Source organism: Macaca thibetana, chromosome 4, assembly GCF_024542745.1.
Source record: "Macaca thibetana thibetana isolate TM-01 chromosome 4, ASM2454274v1, whole genome shotgun sequence".
In the NCBI taxonomy this organism is placed as follows: domain Eukaryota; kingdom Metazoa; phylum Chordata; class Mammalia; order Primates; family Cercopithecidae; genus Macaca; species Macaca thibetana.
This window is the reverse complement of record NC_065581.1, coordinates 24,128,530-24,152,916: the sequence shown is the minus strand read 5'-3', so window position 1 is coordinate 24,152,916 and position 24,387 is coordinate 24,128,530. Positions and strand designations below refer to the sequence as shown.

Genomic DNA, 24,387 nt, shown 5'->3' with positions numbered 1-24,387 from the left:
ACTGCTTCTATTTCTTGATGTGGCCTTGAATATTGAGTTTATAACCAGAGAATAGGCAGGTGGTTATTCTCGGGAAAATAAGCATTGTGAGTGAAGGCATAGGGGCATGAAAGTGCAGGCACATTTAGAGAGGGGAGAGTGTTTGCATATGACTAGAATAAAACCATAATAAAACCAGAAAGGAGCTGGACAGATCCCAGGAGGCCTCGAGAGCCCATGAAGGAGCTGCTTACACAGCCCTCTGTCATTGTATTCCGGCTGAGGTCCTGTTCACATAGTAACACTATTAATGGAGTTAGGGAATCTCTAACATATATAATTTCTAAAACCTCTGGGGACCCCTTTTAATAGGTGGCATGAACTAAGTTGGGAACATTAAGAACTTACAGAAATATTTCTCTGAAGAAGACAAACAGGGAGGTGATAAGATTGAAAGCAAGAGCTCATTGGTTATATGTAAGAGGATTAGACTTCAAGGTAACTTTGAATGATGAAATCTTATCCAATGTGTGGAAGGTTTAGCAAGGCAGAGTTTGGAAAGACATGGGGATGGGTTTTCTAACCATACGGAGCCATTATCAGATGTAGCAGCTCACTTGTGGGACAGTAGGCGTGGGATCACCGGAAGTGCCTAAGCAAACGCTGATGAGTGTTGACAAAGGGGTGAGGAAATGTCTGTCTGGTGTGAGCTCATATTAGCTAAGGTTTCTGTCAATCCAAGTGCCTGTGAGCACCAGACCTCCGGGCCCGAACTCATTTCTAAGTTTCTCCAGTTGCCATCTCAGCACTATAGGTATGTGGTTTCCCTTTGTTTTAGAAGTTTCAATACTGAAGGGACGGACTGGTTTAATGCAAGCAATGCGGCTGGGATCAAGGTTCTAAGGTCATTCTCGTTTGCCATACAGTTGAGATGTCTGCCCAACCCCCCCCCCATGCCAGAAAATATCTTTAAAAAATGCGTAGTACACTGCTTCCCAGCCTCTGATTGTATACAGCCTGTGTTCTTTCCAAAGATCAAACTGTATTACCTAATCCGATTCAGCCACTTCTCTCTGCTCTACCACAGTAACTCCCAATCCTTGCCTCATGGGCTGGGAGGGTCCTTACAAGTACCCACTTCCACAAACCCTGGCTGAACAGGAAAGACAGGGCATGCTGAATTGCTCTTTCAGACCCAGCTCCTACTTTATCTACCTCGGCTTCTTTTAGGCCTTCATCTGAGGAATAGAGCTGCTTTTTAAATAGTTGCTATTATGTCTGTACCTAGAAGTTCCCACCAGCCATAAGCTTTCATTCTGGAGGCTTTTACAAGTCAAGTCTCATCCTCAGAGATTCATTGGTACGCAAGACAGAAGCAAGCATGGAAAGCTTCAAACAATGTTGCCTTGAACAGATGCTTGGGGGCTTGCATAAGTCTTTAAAGAATAAAATTAAAATGGCATTTCCACAGGAAGATAGAGAACCTGAGGAAACTGGAATGATTTCTCCAAAATCTGGCCAATGATCCTTGCTGAGGATACTGATTTGCCCTGTGTTTTATGCTGGACTGTGCAAAATAAACACTGTGCACAAAGAGTACTAATTGCTTCATTTATTCTTCCATTTAGCCGGGGAAACATCAGAGCTTATTCAGTCTCAGAATGGAAAATTACATGTTGGAGAGAAAATAACCACACTGAAGGAATGACAATGCAATTCAGGTTCCGCTCGTTCACATATTTTATTTATCCAGTGAAGGAAGAAAAAAAAAAAAGGGCTCTAAGGTGGCACAACTTTAAGAAAATACCAAGGTCATATTTTCCATTTTCCTCAGTCTAATCTGAATCCACAAATTAAACAAAAGTGCAAGGGATGAGATGAATATCTTGCTGGAGAACAAAGCATCTTGTTTGAAAATGAAAACCCTTTTTAAGGTTAATATCTACCAAGGGGTTCCTTATATGAGGATGGCTTACTTTTGTTTTTATAAAAATATGACAGCATTGAATAAATTGCTGGGGTTGGATATTTAAGGGTAGATAATGTGAAGGCTGCTGACTCAGTGACTTACCAGGAGTCTAATTCTGAAAGAAGCCCACCATGGTGAGAGCCACAAAAGCATCACAAACATCTGTTGGGGAGAGACTCGATGACACATGGCAAAAATGGAATCTCGGATGTTTGGGTAATGAGAGCCCAGACATATTGTGATCCTGGACTCCCGTTATACAGAAGGGGAAAATTAGGACTGAGAGGTTAAATAATTTCCCCAAGATCACACAGGTAGAAGGAACTAAAATTTCCTGGTTTCTAATTCAGTACTTTTGAACACTGCATAAGTAGACTCTCCTAAAATTAATTTTTTCTGTCAAGATTCTAAAGTTGGCAATTTTAGTTTTTTAAAAACATTAGATAGCAAGATCCTGCCTCTAAAAAATTTAAAAAAATATTAGCTGGGGTTGGTGACAGGTGCCTATAGTCCCAGCTACTTGGGAGGCTCAGGTGGGAGGATTGCTTGAGCCCAGGAATTCAAGGCTGCAGTGCGCTATGATTTCACCACTGTAGTCCAACCTGGGCAAAAGAACAGCACTTCATCTCAAAGGACAAAAAAATGGAGAAAACAAAAAGATTTGTGAATGCTGATAACTTTGTATCCAATGTCAGGAACCTCATGTCAAAATACGGTTAAAAAACTCATGTTCAGATCAAAATCAGAGAATTCCATGTTTCTATGAACACACATGACAAAATCTTACACATAGTGAGACAGGAATGGAAGACAGCACCACGCAGAAAAGATTAGATAAACCAATATTAGAAAATAAAATGGACCACATTAACCATTGGTGAGCTGGTCTAAACTCGTTGGCGCTTTCGAATAACACAGAAAATAACACAAAGTCACGATCTATGAAACAGAGTTCCGGGGGACTTCTGGTGACCAAGCACAAGGAAGCACCCATCTTAAGCAGCTGGATGCATGTGCACAGGCTTAGGCATGGCACCGACCTCCAGCAGAGCTGCCTGAACCGAGCAAGTGTGAGTCCACCCACTATGCTGCCCAGAGCTGAACACAGCCCTGGGGCAGTCAATGCCAAATCTTCTTTATCTTGAAAACTGGCCTGCTCCTTTTAACTATGGGCATAAATCAGACAAGAAGAACTGGGGTGGGAAATGTTTCAGGTTGCCGATAGAGGCTGGACATTTTGAACCCTGGACAAAGTGACTGGAATCTTTGTTTCCCCTGGCCCTGGAGCTTTTGTAACCGGTTGGGTGTGGACTTTGATGTCTGCGATTCGTTCTTTAAACTTCTGCTGGAGGAATTTTTCTTCTTTGGAGTAGCTCTTTACAAACACTGACATCAGCAGGCACCCTGCCATGGATGTGCCTCCAATGCAGAAGAGAACAGCTCCTGCCAGCTTGTACATGTCCAGAGCACTGTTAAACCGGACAGCATGCGTGTCGACCACCACAAAATCGGCTTCCCCAAATGCTTCGATTTTGGGGGGCACAAGAAAGCCCACTGCCAGAACAGTCAATCCGAGGATCACAAAGACTGTACCTGAGATGAGTCCGACCTAGAGGTAGATAACAACAGAAGCAAGGTAGAGTGAGAAAGGTGCTTCGGCTCGCCCCTGAGCCCTCAAGGGCAGCACTTGTCTTGTTTCTTGAGAAAGTGAATATTCCCAGTTACCCCAAATTTGCAGGAAATACCTACTTAATTTTCTGTTGAAAAAGGTGAAAGATGATCTTTCTAATTTTAATGCCAACCAAAAACTCCAGCACTCAGCCTTGATATATATAATATATATATCTAAAAATATATATAATATATATTATGTATATCTAAAAATATATCTAATATATAAATTATATATACATAAGTATCTATTTTTAAAAATTTGTACAATGCTTTGCAGTCAACAAAACCTTCTTTTGCTTCTTTTGCTTACATTGTCTCGTTTGGTCTTGAGGAACAGAAAAGTAGCCCTGATATCCAGGAGCTGGCCTTACTCTGTCCCCTAAGCCTCGATGTTGTTAGAAGCTGGCTGGGAGCTCACAGCAAGGCGATGCTGTTCTGCTAGGCACCATCTCACAGAACATTAACACATGCTCATTCTGTGACCATGATGAAGTGAGACAAAACAGTGTCCCTTCATAACTTTGTCTAAGCACAAACAAAAACAATGTCCTTGTAAAAGCCACAAAATACCACATGACCCCCTCTCCCGGCTAATATGAATGACAGCTACTTCTTTACTCACGATCGCTTTAGTCTCACTCTAGTCTGTCCTCTCTATACATAAGATTTATTAAGATATCCAATCATAGAATTGTCCCTAACAATCCAGAGTGAACTCTTGCTTCATTAGACCCTCCCCAAAATCTCCCAACCAGAGCCCACATCCTATAATACTATACTTCCTTTTCACACTGTCATACTGCAATGCTCCACAGTCCCCTATGGTGACATTCTTTCTCACTGTAATGAGTAATACATCCAACTTGTTCAACATGTAGGTGTGTTCCCGGTGGTTTTGGCTGGAGGACATGGACAGTCTTTGTAACTACTCACCTCTTTTCCAAGTAAGCAGAGAAGGAACCTTAACTGCCAGTTTACAGGTAAAGAAATGTAGCCTCAGAGAGGGTAAGTCATGGGCAAAAGATGGACAGCTAACAAGCTGCAGAGGCAGGGTTAGAAGCCACAGAGCTGATCCCCAGGCCAGTGCTCTCTCTCCTCTCACATGTAGCTATTTGGGCTGTGCTTGTACAGGTGCTAGGAAGTGTTCAGAATAGCAGATGGAGGTTAAACTGCATTAGCTCAAGTTCTAATGAAATGTAACATACTAAAGATGGAAATGATGTACCATTTGGTGGTCGACGCTCACAGGTTTGGAATAAATAGACTCATGCTTGGATTCTACCACCACCACCTAGCACCTGAATCATAGAAGGAAAGTTACTTAAAAGCTCTTGTCATTAATTTCCCCATCTATAAAATGACAAACGCTCATAATACGTACCTCATAGAGGACTTGTGAGGACTAAATGAGATTATGCGTAGAAACACTCAGCTTTGTATCTGGCAAAGTTATACATTGTATCTGGCAAAATTATAAATTGTAATAAATAGCTATTCTTCTTCTTATTTGGAAAGACACCCTTTGTAAAATTCTTATGCTACATTGGTAACAGTATTACAATCGCTCAGCACTTGGAATAAGGAATAGCTAACACCATTACTTTTTAAACACATTTTTCCTTTCCTCCTGTTCTTAATTGCTTTTAGTTAGAATAATGAGGTTAGGAAAATAACCAGATATATAACATGATTTAATCTTTAATATTTAAATTTTTGAGATAATACACTAATAAAGGTGGTTTGGCTAATAGGACGAAAACACATCCACGAATCTATCACCCTAGCAAAAAGGGGAAAAGGATAACAGATATTATTGAACATCTATTATGACCTGGGCTAATGCTAGATGTGTTTTTCATTTAATCCTCACAAGCATCTTATGAGAAGTAGGTATTTTTATTCCCATTTCACCGATAAGAAACTGAGGATTATAAGGTTAAAGAAGCATAGTTTAGCCAGGCATGGTGGCTCATGCCTGTAATCTTAGCACTTTGGGAGGCCAAGGTGGGTGGATCATCTGAGGTCAGGAGTTTGAGACTGAGAGGCGAAGCCAGCTGGGCTTCTGGGTCGGGTGGGGACTTGGAGAACTTTTCTGTCTAGCTAAAGGATTGTAAACACATCAATCAGTGCTCTGTCTAGCTAAAGGTTTGTAAATGCACCAATCAGCACTCTGTAAAAACAGACCAATCAGCGCTCTGTAAAATGAACCATCAGCAGGATGTGGGTGGGGTCAAATAAGGGAATAAAAACTGGCCACCTGCGCCAGCAGCAGCAACCTGCTCGGTTCCCCTTCCACACTGTGGAAGGTTTGTTCTTTCCCTTTCCACAATAAATCTTGCTGCTGCTCACTCTTTGGGTCTGCACTACCTTTATGAGCTGTAACACTCACTGCAAGGGTCTGCGGCTTCATTCCTGAAGTCAGCCAGACCAAGAATCCACCGGAAAGAACCAATTCCAGACACAAGACCAGCCTGACCAACATGGTCAAACACTGTCTCTACTAAAAAATACAACATTAGCCGGGCATGGTGGTGCATGCCTGTAATCCCAGCCACTCCGCAGTCTGAGGCAGGAGAATCACTTGAACCTGTGGGAGTGGAGGTTGCAGTGAGCCAAGATCCCACCATTACACTCCAGCCTGGGCCACAAGCGAAAGACTCCATCTCGGGGGAAAGAAAAAAAAAAAAAAAGCATAGTTCATGGTCCTATAAATAGCAGGTGGTGTGACTAGTTCTAACCCAGATCTGTGTGATTCCTGCTACTCATGACTTTTCTTCTACCCATAATACTTCACCATTACTATTTTGTGTATTTCTTTCCATTATTTTTATTTGAACCTCAAAGGAGTTTTAGCCACCATATATGAACAAATTTCCATTATCTCATATTGTAAGGAAACTGAAAAACAAAGAGAGTCAATAGGATGTCTTCATTAAAAAAAAAAAAGCTGTTCTATATAAGACATGAGTACTACAGGAAAAATTGGGCTGTAAAATATAACATTTTAGATTGTTTCTACATTTTTCTAAAAATCGTGGCAACTACATTTACTTTCCAAGACTAACCATTATTTATAGCTTTTAGAAAATGACTCATATCAAAAACTTCTGAAGGTACAAGCAAAATTGATTTAAATATCCATGGTGACATGCTTCCTATGTCACTAAACTACCTCCCGGCTGAAGAACTGACATAAATTCTCAAAAATTGAGGGTAGCCAAAAGTGATCTTAGTTTCTGAGATTCTGAAGAGCAAGTGAGACCAGTGTGTGTCTGTCTTGCCTCCCCACAGCTCCTATTCCAGCCTGACACTCAATAAACCGTCCTGCCTGCCTAACTTAAACCACCAGACTGCTGAATGCAGAGCCAGGTGATTTATTCGCAGAGTAGTCTGCTCCTCAGCTGAGCAGTGCTTTCGATGAAAATCCACTCCTGGACTATCACTCAGAAGCTAAAAGGCAAACCATGGCTTGCAGATGGCAGAATTCCTGCTCACTTGAAGAACTGGAACGTGACTGGCCTCTCTGAGCCTTCTCCCCTTTTCTATTGACATCAGAGAATCAGAGAGAGGCTCACCCTCTGTAGTGGGGAAGACAGCACAGTGAAGAGCTAAATTCAAAGGTTCTGAAGGTGCTCTCAATGCCAGTCTTGAATGAGAATCTCCGAGAGATGCACCCATTGGGGAATTCCAGACATGCTAAAGCATGGGAGGGAGGGTGTGGGATCATAGGTACGACGGAGTCTGTCATGAGTAGGCTGCTTCTAACCCTCTCATAGAGGATATGGAAGGTGAGGAGAGCAGTTCGGATGCATCAGCTTAGTCTTGGTACCATGCTGAGTACTGAAAAGGATAAAAATTGAGGGAGTGATTCCATACAGTATCATAAAAATTGTTTCTGGACACAGTTCTAAGTTGAATTGGTCTGAGGTCTGACAGCAAGAGGGCTCCCAAATGGAAAGAGTCAAAAAAGTGCAATGCAGAGGTTGTTTAAGGTTCTGAGTAACCAAAGCAGCCTTGTTTAGGGCCACACAGAAAAGCTGAAATGCTTTGGGAGGGTCCTCCTCAAGGCTCAGCAGAGCAGCCTGGGGCCTTGATGTGGTAAGGCCAATCCCAATGGTGACAGAGAAGGGCCTCTCCAGATAGTGACAAACTCCCGAAACAGCAGCGAGGACAGTTTTTGTGCTGTGACTTCCGATTCCACTCTTGGCTGTGGGAGGATGTGTGAAAACCCAGTTCCTGCTGCTGGAAAGGAAAAATTGGAGAGGAAGGAGAACTTATTTTTGTATGCCAGAAATTCTGCTGGTGGGGGCTACAGGCCAGAGACTGCTGTTATTTTGACCAACATCCTTTCATTGTTTCCCAGTGAGCTGATGAGGCCTGAAAATGCATTTACTCCAGTAGACAGAGCTGGCAGCAGTCGCGGCGCAGCTGTTCTGGCAGAGAGGAGGCAGGAATGACTGTTGGAAGCACAAACCTGCATGGCTGGGAAGAACAGCCCGGCGTGCGGGGAATGCTGGATGGAGCTCCATGTGCAAGGCGCCATCTGGGTTAGAGGTTATTTAGGGGAAGCGCGTCGAGAGCGAAGATGGGCTTTTTCTTCAGCATCAGCCCTGAGGGCTGTGCTGACCTCTCCAGAGCAGGAGCTGAGCTTCCAGCGGTGATGTCTGCCAGCGGCGGGGGCAGAGGATAGCTCACCTGTCCCTGCTTGTCTCAGCTTGACACTGAGCTGTATGAAGCAAGAACCGACGCCAGGTGATCGAGGTCCTTCCACAGCCTGACCTCACGGTCTTCTTAGACCCTTTCACTTGGGCAGTGAAATCATATCAGCTCTTCCACCTGACAGAGATTCCTTCCTCCAGCGCATAAACACATTCAACTGCCTCCATCTTCGACAGCAATTCTCCAGCTCTGCGTGCCTCTCTTTCCACTACTCCTCGATGTCCTTTCTACCATTGACAGCCATGCTCAGTCCTCCACGATTTCCTTAAACCTGCTTCTCCGAGGTTACAAAGGACCTCTTAATTGTCAAATCTAATGTCAAATCTAATTTTTTTTAGCTCACTTAAATATTCTACATTCATTGATATTAAACACTTAAACTTTCTTGAAACCCTTCCCCGTGGTTATCTCTGACACACCCTCTCCTCTGTGTATCTCTGCTCCAGACAACTCACTCTCAACCTGCTTTGCTGGATGTTCTTCGTAAGTTATTGGTGTTCCCCAGGATTCTACCCTTCCCCACCTTTCTTAGAGAAGGGTCACTCTCTGTCATTCAGGCTGGAGTGCAATGGTGCAATCATGGCCCATTGCAGCCTTGAACTCTTGGCCTAAAGCAATCATCCCTCCTTAGGCTCCTGAGTCCTCTGGGATTTTAGGCACACACCACCATGTCTGGTTCAGGAGTCTATCCTTGACCTCCACCTCTTGTTAATCACTATGTTCTCTTTAGCGTTTAATCAGAAGCTGCAGTTTCAACTCCCACCTGTTACCAATGACTTCCAAACCTCCACCTCCAGCCTGGATCTCTGTCTTGAGCTCTAGACCATATTTCTGACAACCAACAGGAAAATCTACAGAAAAATGTCCCAAACACTCCTCAAACCCAAAAGAGTAAAAGTGGTGCCCTGCAACTTCCTTCCCAATTTTTCTATTTGTGTTCTTCCCATCCACCCTTTCATGAAATTGTTCCTCACAGTCTTAGTGGTGGCTTTTAAATCTTAGTCACTCTATCTCATAAAAATCTCTTGAATCTTTTCTGTCTTGTCCACTGCAGCCACTCTAATGGTGCAGGCCATTATTATGTCTTGCCTGGATCATTGCAACAGTGTCCTGATAATCTCCATTGCTCCATCCTTCAAAGGCAACCTGAGAAATCTTTTATAAACAGAAATTATACCACCTGGCTTCTCTTCTTAGTAGTCTTCCACAGGACATTATGTCAAGTGAAATAAGACAGGCACAGAAAGACAAATATTACTTGATCTCACTTATATGTGGAATCTAATAAATTTGAAATCATAGAAGTAGAGAGGAACTGGAAAGGAGTGAGAGAGGGGATTGGGAAGATTTTGTTTAAAAGATACACAATTTCGGTTAAGAGGAATAAATTCAAGAGACCTTATTGTACAACATGGTGACTATAGTCCATAACACGGTATTATGTTCTTGAAAATTGCTGAAAAAATAGATTTTAAGTGTTCTTACCACAAAAAAGGATGTGAGGTAATGCATATGTTAGTTCGATGTAGTCATGCCACAATATATATGTATTTCAAAACAACATGTTGTACATGACAAATATATACAATATTCATTTGCGATTTAAAAAGCAGAGTCTTCCACAGCTCCTCTCATCTCTAGTATAAAACGAACTTCTTAATATCTAGAGAAACTTTGAAGGAAAAAAACAAGGACTTAAGTTTAAACTCTGACTTAGCTTAAGAGGGGGACTAGAGAGGTTAGGGCAGATAGGAGGAGCTTAACCTGAGTCTTGAGAGGAAAGAGAGGGACCAGAGTCCCTTTCACAGTTAGTAAGGCTGTGGAGGAGGTGGTCTTGGTCTTGCCTTGCACCTGCACATCGCCATCAAATGCCTCTATGACATATCAACCTCCGACATAGGCTGATACAGGCTTCTGAGACAGGTCGAAGAGAAGGCAAGAAGATAACCCTCAGGTGAGGAGGGAATGACGGGGGGTGAGAAGACTGCTCCCATTGGTTTGACACGTGCATATGACACTGTTTGCTGCATGGATAATCAAGTGGCAACAGCCTTAGTCAAGGTCAAAGGCAAAGATACGAAAAAAAAAAAAAATCCTCCATAGCCTGATTGATTTGGGGGCAGCAGCAATGGGTGATGGGACTATGTTACATCAATTTTTATAGATGGAATCAGCTGCAGGCAGTGGGATAAATTAGAAGTGGCCGAGGCAGTCATGCAGCAACCTAGGACCTCGGCTCATTTACTGTTGTGCTGGAGTCCTAGATGTATATCTTAACCTCAGAGAAAGTGTGTGGCACTCTGTGTGTGTGTGTGTGTGTGTGTGTGTGTATGTGTGTTTATACCTGATTATGATATCCCACCTAGAAAAGCCTAGATTCAATATCTTGCCCCCTCACTGTATTCAAGCTGAAAGATTATGGAGAAATTTCTATTACATGGTCTTTCAGAGTCTTCTGTGAACTGGCTCTTGTATGCATTCCCAGGTTCAACTCCTGACTCTTCTTCAACTTTTGGACATTTACCCCAGCCACAGGGAACTCTTTGCAGTCTCCTGAACATGCTGTACTCTTCCATGGCTCTTAGCTTTTGCAATACTTTTCTCTCTACTGGGTTGCCCTGCTCCTGCTTGCTCACATGTGACCTCCTCTTGGAGCCATTTCTTCCCTAGCTGCATCGGATACCCACTCCACCCTACCCCTCAAACCCTGTGCTCCCAGTAAGTATTATGCCTACTTTAAGGGGAGCATTTAGCATATTGCATTATAACAATCTATGTACATGGCCACCTCCCCTATTTGACTGTGAACTCCTTCAGGTCAAGCGCTATATCTTATTCAGAGGTGAAGAAAAGATCTTCTTCATATTTGAAGAATATTTGTTCACCTCTGAAAAAGAAGATCTTATTCACATCAGAATCCCAGAGGCTGGTGCATGTTGGACAGCTACACATTTGAAGAAAGAGAAGAAGAATGATACTGTGAAATAGATGTTATGCAGATGCATGCAATAAAGATTCTAACTCAGACCCATTTGATTCCAAGCTCTGTTCTTGTTAAGTCTTGCCATGCTGCCCACTGCTGCTGCCTCAAGAGCAGAGTTCCACCAAAGCACTGTGAGCACAGCCCCCAGTGAGAGGCCGACATGACTCTTGCAACATTACAGTGGAAGCAGGGAAAGGAGAAGCCAGCAATTTGAACCACCTACAGATGCAATTTGAATGAAAGAAAAAAAAAACATGAAAAAGAATCATAATAGAGACATGAGCATAGCTGGTGCCTTTTCCTGTGTTGGTACAAAGCACTTCAATCCAGGAACAGTTGGTTTATCCCTTGATAGAGGTGAGGTCTCTAAGACAGTGAATTCCTAGGTCAATCAAGTTGACACTAGGTTTCTTGTGTTTTGTGGTTAAGATATACATCTAGGACTCCAGCACAACAGTAAATAAATATTTTTGGATCTTGTTTGTGCAAAATAGAAGGGAGAAAATAATGAAATCTGAATTCTGGGGTTGGTAATTCACTGTGAGTTCTTTGTTTTAAAACCATAACTATGTTTTATTTGATGGGTTTACAGCTTCACAAATCACGTAACAACTAGTGCTTTGGAGCTCCATGAACACTTACAATATTCTGTGTGTCAGTGGCATTTTAGGCTCTTGGCACAATAGATCTGTCAGGCAAATGCTTTTTTTTTTTTTTTTTTTTTTTGACAAATAGGGAAACAACCACCCACATATCTGGGTAAATACAAGATGCGCCAAGCTTGGCTGTGCATTTCATTGGCTAAAGCCAGTAAGCATTCATCAGAGGTGAGATTTCTACAGGGCAAGGATGCTGTCTTGACCAGTTCTGATGCAGAGTATGTGACAACAATATGATGTTGAATTAACACAGGTCTTGGGTTATCCACGTTAACAACTGTGTTACCTAATACTTTATTTATTAACAATATTTCAACTTTTTTTCCATTTAAGAACTCAGTGCTTCATACAGCAACCAGTAATAGTAGCTAATATAGCTAATGCTTATTAAGTACCTAGAAAGACAGTGTTAAGATCTTTGTAAATATTATCTCATTTAATTCTCATATCTTTTATGTGGTAGGTGCTGTAAGTATCACCGTTAGAGGCCCCATAAGGCCAATTAATTTGCTCAGGGTTACAGAACGATTAAACAAAAGAGCTGGGATTTCAGCTCATGTAGTCTGAGGTTAGAATCCATGTTCATAATTATTATGCTATACTGTCTCTTGTTACACTATATGGCCAATAAGTTGCAAGTTTATGTCAATGTCCATGTCAAAAAATTCTGGGATCTTTTGGGAGAAACAAAGATTAGGGAAGACCTTAGGCATTATCTAAAGTTCATCTTCTCAGTATCCCTTCCTGAAGCCTCTTCCTCTTCTTAGTTTCTAAATGTCGGAACGTCCCAGTGCCCTCTTCTCTTCTATGTCCACACTCTTTTCCTGGATGATCTCAGAAGTCCAGTGCCTTGTACAGATTCTATGTGTCAATAACTCCCAATCCATGAGCTGTAGATTGATATATTTAAATTGTCACTAGAGATCACTACTCAGATGTCTAATAGGCATAACCTTTAGCTAAATCTGACTACTTTTCACCATCTCCACTAATGCCACCAGAATCTTTTGCCTGGGTATTTAACACCCTCTAAATTAATCAACCTCTTCCAGTGGCTTCCCATGTCTCTGGAGGTAGAAACCCAAGACCTCACTATGGTGTACAAGGCTCTACATAAATCATCTGTGTCTTGTTATTTTTCTTAATTCATTGCCTGTCCCTTTCCTTACACCACTCCAACCAGATTGGAGACCTCTGGATCGTTTTCAAACACACCAAACTTGTTCCCATTTCAGAGCTTTTGGACCTACTATTTTCCCAGTCTAGGATGACCTTCAGCCAGGTCTGTTCCCTCAACTCATCCTGGTATTCATGAAGATGGCATCTCCTCTGAAAGCCTTCTACCATCAGCATATCCAAATACCAGTCTCCATCACCCCCTGTTATCCATAGCACTATCACTACCTAACGTTCTGTCATGTAGTTTCTTTGTTTACAGCCTGTTTCCCATGATAGATTATAAGCTCCACAAGGGAAGTCACTTTTTCTTTCTCTGTTTACCACTTTAACGTCCAGCACTTTGAACTCTCTTGGCACAGAGTAGATGCTCACTAATTATCTGTTGAGGGACTAAATACATTGTCTAATGAGATTCCTTCATTTGAGGAAGCTGGGGTCAGAGAGCCTCATGATCACACACTTGGTAGAGATGGAGCTGGTATACAGACCACTGTACTACATTTAATTATTAACTCTCTCTAAATACCTAATGATTTCTTTTTAATAATTGTTGCAACTTGTCAAATGACATTACCACACCTGTAAGGGAGGTTGAAAGAATATAATGTTTTGCCTATAATGTTTTCACTAATGCTTCAGTTAGTGAATTTAGTGGCACATTATTAATGATAGCAATAATAATAATTCATATGGCAATTGTACCTATTTATGTTTAACTTGCTCATCAATAATTGTGCTGTGTTTAGAGGTTTTCTTTGGCCCAAAGTTTAGATTCTTCTTTCCTAAGGTAAGAAAAATGCATTTAGTATCACCAAAAGTGATGCACACACAGAGAGTACTAAATCTCTCCATCCTCCACGGCTGCAGTATTAACCACTTCCAGTAATTTTTCCATTCCCTAAGTTAAACACATGCTCCTTCCTTACCTTCCAGAATACTGAGCTCCACCTGTTAGGTGATCTCTGGATCTGGAAATCATCCTCATACTCCCAGATTGAGGCGGTACAGTCCTCATAAAACTGGTGCAGGTAGGACCGGACTCCATAGCGCTGGTACCCGCCCTCAACTGCAGCCTGTGCCTGCCTGGACCCACAGACGTTGCTGCAAGAACTCATCCTTCCCAGCTGGAATGACAACATCCACATGGATCAGCACCACGGGCTTTGGCCTCAGGATCAAAAGACATATGAAAGGTAAGAACCAGACTGAGTAATGTATGCCTAGTTGAACAATGCTCTTTTCATTACAGAAAAGGTACTTTTAAAGACTTGTCTTTCTTGATGGGGCGCGGTGGCTCACGCCTGTAATCCCAGCACTTTGGGAGGCCGAGGCGGGCAGATCACGAGGTGAGGAGATGGAGACCACCCTGGCTAACATGGTGAAACCCCGTCTGTACTAAAAAACAAAAACAAAAACAAAAACAAAAACAAAAAAATTAGCCGGGCGTGGCGATGGGTGCCTGTAGTCCCAGCTACTCGGGAGGCTGAGGCAGGAGAATGGCGTGAACCCGAGAGGCGGAGCTTGCAGTGAGCCGAGATCGTGCCACTGCACTCCAGCCTGGGCGACACAGCGAGACTCTGTCTCAAACAAAACTAAACAAAACAAAACAAAAAACAAAAACAAACAAAAAAATTAAAAACAAAGAACAACAAAAAACCTGTCTTTTTTTTTTTATTATACTTTAAGTTCTAGGGTATATGTGCACAACGTGCAGGTTTGTTAATATACGTATACATGTGCCATGTTGGTGTGCTGCACCCATTAAGTCGTCATTTACATTAGGTATATCTCCTAATGCTATCCCTACCCGCTCCCCCCACCACACAACAGGCCCTGGTGTGTGATGTTCCCCTTCCTGTGACAAAGTGTTCTCATTGTTCAATTCCCACCGATGAGTGAGAAAAATCTGTCTTTCCTATAAGCTGCTCTTCTTTTTTGTTTAATGCAAGATTACCCTAAATACTCAATGACTAGAACTGCATCTCCATAAATGAAATGAGACACAACAACACAACTCACATAAATTAGGTACACCTTTAAGCATGAAGCACGCAAGAAATGGCAACAAAGAAGCTGAGATTTTTATTGCCTTGACAAGAAATCTTTAATCTCTTAGAATCCAGTTGTCTTTGCACTTACATGTTAAAGAATTGGGCAGGCATTCTCATTTGCTGAAGATGGAGTTTGCCTTAAACTGTCCTCTCAGATTTTTAACCCTGTTTCCTTGTGGAATGTACACGGTGTTACTCTTACTAGTTTGAAATTTTGCCTTCGGATCTCATGTATCTTCCTCCGACATTTTAACTAATTGTCAAGTTGTATGAAGTTTTATTAAAAAGCTGCTGAGCAACTATGCCTCATGCTTTATTAATCACAAATGGCTTGGCCAATAATTTACACCTCACTAACTCTAACACTGTATATTTTAGCCATTATTTGTAGATACATCTGCCCATGTGGGTGGCTAGACTGTAATGTGGAGAGTGGACACAGCCTTTTATTATTTTCCATGAAGTGTCTAGTGTAAGTAAGAACTCAGAGAACTGTTAAATAAAACTATGTCCTGGGCAGGCTGCTTGGGGCTCTGCCTTTTTAAGATGGAAATTTCCACTTTATTTGATGTAAATGATACCCTTAGAGAGAGACATTTACATGGATTTTGTTACTAATCATGGTTAAAAAGAAAGAATTACTGAGGGACAGTAATTTTGGTGAATAAGGGAATTGCCAGTTATCATCTCTACTTTCTGATCTCCGTATAAGCAAATAAATGTGAAATATGTGTTTGGATTTTTAAATTATCCTGTAGATAGATGAGAACACATAGACATAGGGAGGGGAACATCGCACACCTGTCAGCGGGTGGGGAGCAAGGAGAGTGAGAGCATTAGGACAAATACCTAATGCATGTGGGGCTTAAAACCTAAGTGATGGGTTGATGGGTGTAGCACACCACCATGGCACATGTATACCTATGTAACAAACCTCCACATTCTGCACATGTATCCCAGAACTTAAAGTATAATATAAAAAAGTGGAAATAATAAAATAAATATAAAACTCTGAAAGAACTCTTTAGTCCACAATATAACTGCCACACTATTGTTTGACTGTAAATGAAGGTAGTTATTTTTGTGTTTTAAAATAAATCAGACTTCTTCCAAAAAAATTATCCTGTAGATAGTTTTAGTTGTGTGGACATAGTCTATATCTGAAAAAGTGAGGAACAACATGGAAGGTTATTTTTCTATTAAGACAGGTTTTCTCAGAGCTTGTGCTGTAATCCAGACCAACAGAGGCATATTAAATGTTTCCAGTTACTTATGAAGCAACCAGCTTGTAACGTTTATCTACGAAAGAAAAATATCGATCTACAATCCCATCAAATGCTTATATGTGGCCACTTCGTTTGATTGGATAGAATTATGGGGCTAAAATCAAAGTTGGAACCAGGGATAGTCAGCAATTCCTTGTCCAGTGGGCACAAAGTAAACCCATTAGAACATCTTTAAATATATGCTCTTAGCTACAAATGAGTTTTGGTTAAAAATGTAGTCAAATCGAAGAAAACATGGCCCTGGCCTTAGAAAAATGGTGCTATTAATGATGACCAATAACCTCATCTTTTTAGCTGTTGATCAATGGAAACCAACTAACTGTTAGATCCTGTGCTTTTTTTCTGTTTCAGGTATAGCTACCATCTAAAGAAATCACCCAGGGAAAGAGTGCAGGGAGGCAAGAGTCTACACACCCACACCTACACACACCCACACACACACAAACACATTTGCTTTAAAACATTTAGAAAGATATGATTTCATGAGAAGTCAAGATTTTTAGAAGGTTCTTTGCCTGAATTGAGCAGCAAAATCTGGCAGATCAAAAGAATATTAACCTAGTTTTAATATTTTAAGCCCTAGGATGATCTCTTCAGTACCTTCTGTTTAATGCTTATACAATGAAGATGATTAACAAGAACCTATTACCATCGGTATATAAGTGGTATAATTTTAAAGGCATTTTCCTTTAAGGCATTCTAATGCAAATTTCAGTCCAGGGGAGATGGGATTGGTATTACTAACTCTGCTTTGTCAACTAGGAAATTGAGGCATAGAAAAATCATCTACTAAAGGTTACACCATGAGTCAAGGAACAGATGAAAGACGACAATTAATACAAGAAGCAGGAGTATGGACTGAATCATATACTTGCATAGTCAGAACCACCTCCTCTAAATATATATTTTCAGATTTTCTATAAAGCATCAGAGACTTTAACATGAAAAAAGGACAAAAATAGATATGATAGGAATAAAGAAATCCCTCATAGCAACAGTAAGAGTTATGTTTCCTTAGATGCTGAAGTTGTTCTTTCTCAGGATTGAGCTTTGATGCAGAGAAGGACTGTATGATATATTATAGCCATTCCCTGCACAGTTTGCTTCCAGCACACTAGGTTAAATGTTTCTGCTTTGTAAGATGAGACCCAGTTGTCCAACTTTGTAAAAAACAATATGGGTAAAATCATAAAAGAGATAGAAAGTGTCATAAAACAAATGTTTTTGAGCCTGAATGATGGAACGCTCTACTTGAAGTCATGGATTTTTAGCTATGTTAGCTACATTCCAGAAAAAGAATTCCAAAGCGCCTTTCTCCCCCAGGGGCACAAAACATGAACAAGAACATGGCCTGTTTTGTGCTACATACACAGAGCAGAGAATGGACTCTATTGCCAGTTTTTGATTTGCAACTTACTGGTCAGGAGATTTCAGACAAGCTCATTAGCCTCTCTGGGCTATGGTTTCATCATCCTTAAAGTAAGAGGGTTGGATCAGATTAATCTCTAATTTCTTCCAGATGTAGTTTTTCAGGATTTTTTGTCTGTTTCAACAGAATGATTCTATCATTTTCTATTGAACAAACAACTAGGTTAACTGATTTGCCACCTCCTTCCATATCCTCACTGACAGCTCAAATTCTTACTTTATACTAGTATGTATGCAGCTTCCATTTAAAAAGGGCATATAACTAGTTAGGTTAGTTACTTGCTACTAGGTAGACTAAATGTTTGTATGTTGTTTGTTTAGCAAGTTAATGCATTATCGTATATGTTGCCTAAAATAGGTCTGAGAGGTATCACACATCTTCCCAAACATGCAACTACCTGGAATTCACTCCTAGAGGAGAATGACTTGGAAGAACATGAATTTTAAAATATAACATGTTAGAGTGATGGTTTTAGACCTACAAAATCTCAACAGAGAGTTATACATCTCCTAGGGAAATCAATAACTTTTTGTCCCAAATCTGAGAATGTTACAGTTATTTGGAATCTCATTTGATTGATGGACACTTCTGGTATTATAAAAAAGATATGTGAGGTCACTTCATAAAGTCACTTTAAAGACTAGGCAGTTATTAAATTACATACAACAAACTAGAATTGAGACAGAAACAGAAGCTATGTGCGAAGACTTTTTACTTTGGCTCAGTATTTACTTAAAGATCAAGGTTTCATAAGAATTCTGATGTCTATATTTCAGTAGCTATAGTAGCAACAACAAAAAGGTTTAATCTATGACTGTTGTTAATGAAAATATTTTAGAGAGCCTTTTTTTTTTATTCACAGAAAGCTTTAATATCACAGGAGGTACATGGATAGAGGGGATGAGTAAACACACTCTTTAGTGTTGTATTTAAATCAATCCACATTAGTCTTCATTCTGTAAACACGCTGATAGAGCCTGTTGCATCCTCCCTGCCAGCATGGCCATGGTGATGGGGCACAAGCAACTTTTATGTGTGATTGTTTTGTTATCTATGAAGAGAGAGTTGTTTTTATTCTCTCTGAAGGATACTCTACTTGCTGATAAATGAGGATCCATCCATGGATTTCTTGTTTTTATAATCTGTCCATAGCAACTGTCTCAATTGCATGCACTGTTATACATTAAATGAATATTCAATTCTTACCAACTCAGCACACCTATTGTAACCCAGAGACCAGTGGAGGGAAAAAATTATGCTGCCACTCCCTAGCAAATTCTTCTGAGAGGCTTTCTGTAACCAATATATCTAAATATCAGGCTTCCATCACTCTCTATCCCCTTGTCTAGGTTTGTTTCTCTTCCTAGCACTTGTTACTATCTGATATTCTATGTGTGGTTTATTTACTTATGGTCTGATAGACCATATACCTGATAGAGTGTAAGCGACATGTGGGCAGGGACTTTTTCTGTACTGTTGACTGCTTTAATCTCCAGTACTTTGAAACTTCCTGCAGAGTTCTACATGGGTTGGTATGGATGAAGGCCTGAGTAGTCCTCCATTTTTCATCCTCCCCTTCCTTCAGTGTTTTTAAAGCACTACGTGCCTGGCACCTGTGAGATAGATAATAGTTATGAAGATGAGTGGGGCCAGGTCTGCCCTCAATGAACTCTTGGGTCACAAGGAGACACACTCATGAAGCAATAAACATAACAAAATGGGCATCATCAAGAGGTATTTACAACAGAAGGGGGTACAAATGCTGAGAATCCCTTGAATAATTCCTGTATTAGGGAAACAAAGTCATGCATGTGCTGTTATGATATCACTATGTGTGCCAATAGACTGTAGTATCAATGTGCTGGAAATTTAAATTTCAGTCTAATATTTGAAGTTAATTTTTATTTTCCTCTATAAATGTTCATAGCCTTGAAGTAGAAATAAATCTTTATGTCTCATGAAACTCTAAGAACATTACAGATGTTATATTCTTTGTCTTCATGGTCTCCTTGAAAGAAGAGAGGCAGCAAATTGAGGCACAAAAAGAATGAGTGTTTTCCTGTGACACTGTGTGAGTCAGTTGTGAGGCCAGGCATAGGCCCTGTTCTATTTATTTTCTTTGAAATATCATTCAATTTTTTCATGCTGCTTTTCTCTCCCATAAAATGATTCTGAGACAATGAGACTGAGGTTCCCATTATAGCCACTTTTCCACAGGGCTAGTGCTGCAAAAGACAAAGTACAGGCACGTAGACAATTTAGACCACTTATTCAACACCAAGCCAAAAGGTCAGTTCCTTAAAAGATTTAGTCAGACTCATAGGGGATACAGGAAGGCATGAAAGCCTGCTAACAGCTTTTTCACCTTTAAATCAGGCATTCTGAAATTATATAAGCATGGTCTTAAAACCTGAACTGTGTTCCTACCAATGGATTATTTCAGAGATATTTTATTTTTCTGAAACAGTGGTAGAGATTGTGGCCTTATACTGAGTTATAAAAATACCTTCAAAGTCAGTGGACACGTAACCACTTTTATAATTTTTAAAAAGGAGTAACAATGTAAGATTATCTTACTTGTCATCATTTACTTTAATTCTTCAAGATTTACTTTTTAGAAAGGTACATGAAATCCAAAGCAAAAATGAGAAAAAAAGAACCCATATTCTTTTTTAATGTCTTCTTTATCTACATGCAGACACAGGGTGCTTATGAATCTACATGTGATAGGGTTTGAGTCCTACCTTTGAAGTCCTCTTTTTCTTCTTCTTCTTGTTCACTCCTTGATCTTTCTTTTTAATGGCACATTCTTCAATCCTATTTAAGACAAAAGTCTCTGCAGAATGTAATCCAGATCAAAATTTAAATTTCATAAGCCATTCATGTAACTTATAAAGAATCATTTTAATGTTGACAAAAGCATTGACAAAGAACTTCATGTTTAAGAATTGAGATAACTTTCTAAAAAATAAAAGTCTAAACTATATTTTAGAACTTTTCAATGGGTTCTCATAATAATTTATAAAGTGAATGAGATGACATAAAAGGGCTGTGTAAATTATAACACACTGTACATGTGCTATTCTCATTTTGATATAACTATATTCCATGTTTTTAATAATACTAACTAGACTGATCCATTTCTGTTTTATAAATTCTAAATTTAAAAAAGTGACTTGCTTCCTAGATACTTCAGAATTGATCTTTTCTGGTGCTTGGTCTTATAATGTAAAATATATGAGTCTTATAATCACTATATTTTCTGATATGTTTACATGCATTTTACACTTCGTAAGCCTCTTTGGATGATTTACTTATTAGGTTAAGTTGTACTCCTATATCCGTTTTCTTCCTATCATGATCATTTTGCTTTCCAGCTGCCTAAGAAAAGCAGGTGCCCATGTAAAATTTGATTAAAAAGCCATTGCCAACTCTAAGGCTATTGGTTTCCTACATTACTCTAGTTATGTGAAATAAGAGAATATCTGGGGCCATATTTTTAAGGGATCATTAAGAATTCTTTCTGATGAACAGGTCCTCATTTGTTTGCAGGAGAACCTGAAGACTTGAGGTGAGTAACCCTAGCTGAGGCCTGATAAACTGTTTTCAGCATTTCTAGGGTCAGCCTATATGGACCAAAGCCAAATCTTCAAGACCCATTTACTTTCCCCCAAATTTTGTGAGTGGTGTGTGAGCAGATTTGGGGATAAAAGTAAATTATATTAGCCTCCTGGATCTGGATAAGCAAAGGAAAACAAGCCAATCATAATTCACTACATTCTACCCTTCCTCTCTCCCCCAACAGCTGCCCTCCACCCCCATCTGTATCTCTTTCTTCCCTGTCTCTCTCTGCCTCTCTGAATTACATTTCTCTTCTTTTTATCTGTCACCTTCTCCATTTTCTCTGAAGATTCCACACATGCCCTTCACCAAAGGCAGGCCTGATGTGGAGCCCCCAGGAGCTCTCCAAGGTCCTGAAAACATTTCTGTTACAGCGCCAGAAACCAATCAAGCAAACAGCTGTTAAATTCCAGTTCTGTTTTCTTTTTGGCCTCCAGACTCTGTCTGACCCCCCACCCTAATGTTCCTTTCTAACAACACAAAGAAGTAGGTCCTGAGATCACACCAAAACATTGAAACATCTTCAGACGTGGCACAGGAGTGGGGAGGGCCAATGGGGGCTCAATTCAGCCTGAAAAATAAATCAAACCAACTTTGCAAACTCTAAATACATATATTTGACTCTTTCCTAATACACAACTTTTCTTATCTTATGGAAAGGAAACTCTCAAGTTTTTAGCTGTACGCCCCTCCTGCCCCCCACCCCCCCAAATTCTTACATAACGCAAAGCACAAACCACCAAAGCATGGAGCTGGCTCTTCCTCATTTGTATGTCTTCACCGATTTTAATACGCGTGTTTTTTTGTGGAGATTGGTGCACATATAATAAACGTGAATGAAGGAGGGAGGGAGCGAGAGAGAGAACATTTATGCATGAAGAAGGAGGAAGGAAAGAGAGAAAGGGAGGAGAGGGAGAACTGGAGAAAGACATTTGGAGCATAGAAAGCCGCCATCCCTGGACTCCGCGTGGCTTTACCTGCCCCCTCCGATCCCCTGACCCGTGGAGCAAGTGCAGCCAGCCTAGCCGCAGATCTCTCGCTGGGGTCCCATCACCGCCGCCACCGCCGCCGCTCCGCCTGGTAGAGCTCAGCCCGCGCCTGATTGACAGCCGGGAGTCCCGCGTGCCCGCGCACCCGAGGCCCGCGCAGCCGCCGCCGCCGCCTCCAAAGGGGCCGGGTTCCAGCTTTCCGAGAGCGGCGAGTGGGCGGGGCCGAGCGGTCTGGCGCGCCAGGCCCGTTCCTGCCTGCACAGCGAGGCTGGTGCTTCTGTTAGGGCAGCTGGCAGAGCCTCTGGAAGTCTGGTCACTGGGCCCTTTCGAGGCTCCCCAGGACGGGCACCTTCTCTGCCTTTGTGATTCTTAAAAGCTTTCTTCTGCCCAGACCATATTTTGGTCGTAGAAGACTGGTTCAATATACAGTTACGCGTCGCGTTATGATGGGTATGGGATGCTCTGAGAAATACGTGGTTAGGCGACTTCGTCCTGCTAACATCATAGAGTGTACCTTCCCAAACCAAGGTGGTTCAGCCTACTACACACCTAGCTATATGGTGGAGCCTATTGCTTCTAGGCTACAGACCTGTACAGCATGTTACCCTGCTGAATACTGTTGGCAACTGGAAAACAATAGTAAGAATTTGTGTGTCTAAACATAGAAAAGGCACAGTAAAAATACCGTATTATAATCTTATGGAACCACCGTCATACACAGAATCTGTCGTTGACCCCAACATCAGTGAGCAGTGCATGACTGTACATATTTTTAAAATGAGTGGAGAGGCAGATGGTGGTGATGTGTGTTTCTTCCACTGCCACCCTATTACAGATGTTTTCTGTCCCTGATGAGACACAAGGTGAGGAGCTTCTCTCTGCTGGCAGAGCACTGCCCAAATGAAGAACCTTCTCACCTCTTTCAGTATTGTGTAGTTTCAATCCTCACTCTTTCCCTCACTGCACCGTTAGGAAGTCCAAATGGGTTTGATGAAAGAAAAATGAAGAAAATAAATTAAATTATGACATTGAAAAAAAAGCACAAATGCATAAAGGCAAGAACACATCAGAAAATTACCTGCGAATGCCTTAGGAAATGTGCACAGGTATGGGCAAGTTAGTATATAAATACAATAACCTCTGCTTCAGGAGACTTTCTGCAGACCTCTCATAAGTGGCATTTAATGAGAATAATTACTAAAATAGTTAACATTTGCATGGCTATACTACACATAATAATAATAATAACTAACATTTACATAATGCTGACTATATGCCAGGTGTTGTGTTAAGTACATTATATATATATTAATGATGTACATATTATATCATTTAATCCTCACAGCAACCTTATGTGGTGGGCATTCTCTGATCCAGATTTTACAGATGAAGAGGCTGAGGTACAGAAAAGTGACACACACCCATGGTGATACAGACTCACAATTACTTGTCGCAGATCATACAGCTACTAAATCTGCAATCTGCAAGATGATCTCCTGGAGAGGTAAGGATATAAGTGATATTTTGCCCATTATTTCCTCACTTCCACATAGGTTTTGGGAAAAAGCCTAAAAAACACTAAGAAACACCTCTGTCTTGCTAAACAGCGGGCAGACCAAAGCAAATTGTTGAGCAAATGCTTAGGGGGCCACCAAGGACGGGGATGGCTTTGTCTTGTTTCTTCCTCGCATCCACAACTCTAACCCAGCACTCTTCAACACAGCTTAAATCTACAGGTACCACTTATTTCTTTCTCCCTTTCTGGTCTGCATAAAAGTACACATTTTATGAATTTTAACATGTTGCTTGTTGGCTTGCAATGTGTGGATCCATTGAACACTTCAATGTG

The 24,387-nt window shown here is 40.9% G+C and overlaps 2 protein-coding genes across 4 annotated transcripts in view; both read right to left on the bottom strand.

The window, feature by feature from the left end:
- Positions 1-24,387, bottom strand: part of ACOT13 (acyl-CoA thioesterase 13) — an 812,642-nt gene that overhangs the window by 550,904 nt on the left and 237,351 nt on the right. The gene's annotated exons all lie outside the window — the stretch shown is intronic.
- On the bottom strand, positions 1,702-22,715 carry NRSN1 (neurensin 1). Of its 2 annotated transcripts, none has more exons than XM_050788244.1 (4): positions 22,527-22,715; positions 20,673-20,764; positions 14,089-14,286; positions 1,702-3,557 (listed from the first exon to the last, which is right to left on the bottom strand). In XM_050788244.1, the coding sequence occupies exons 3-4, from the start codon at positions 14,275-14,277 to the stop codon at positions 3,159-3,161; spliced, it is 588 nt and encodes a 195-aa protein (XP_050644201.1). In that variant the 5' UTR covers positions 14,278-14,286; positions 20,673-20,764; positions 22,527-22,715; the 3' UTR covers positions 1,702-3,158. The 2 variants fall into 2 exon arrangements, with proteins under 2 accessions (XP_050644201.1, XP_050644199.1); XM_050788242.1 differs by having other exon boundaries at positions 20,673-20,745.

Excerpts from the sequence above, each read along its gene's own strand:
- NRSN1 (XM_050788244.1), bottom strand. The coding sequence starts at position 14,277 with ATGAGTTCTTGCAGCAACGTCTGTGGGTCCAGGCAGGCACAGGCTGCA. Across the intron at positions 3,558-14,088 it reads GGAGCTCAGTATTCTGGAAG|GTCGGACTCATCTCAGGTAC; the intron begins GTAAGGAAGGAG and ends ATCTACCTCTAG.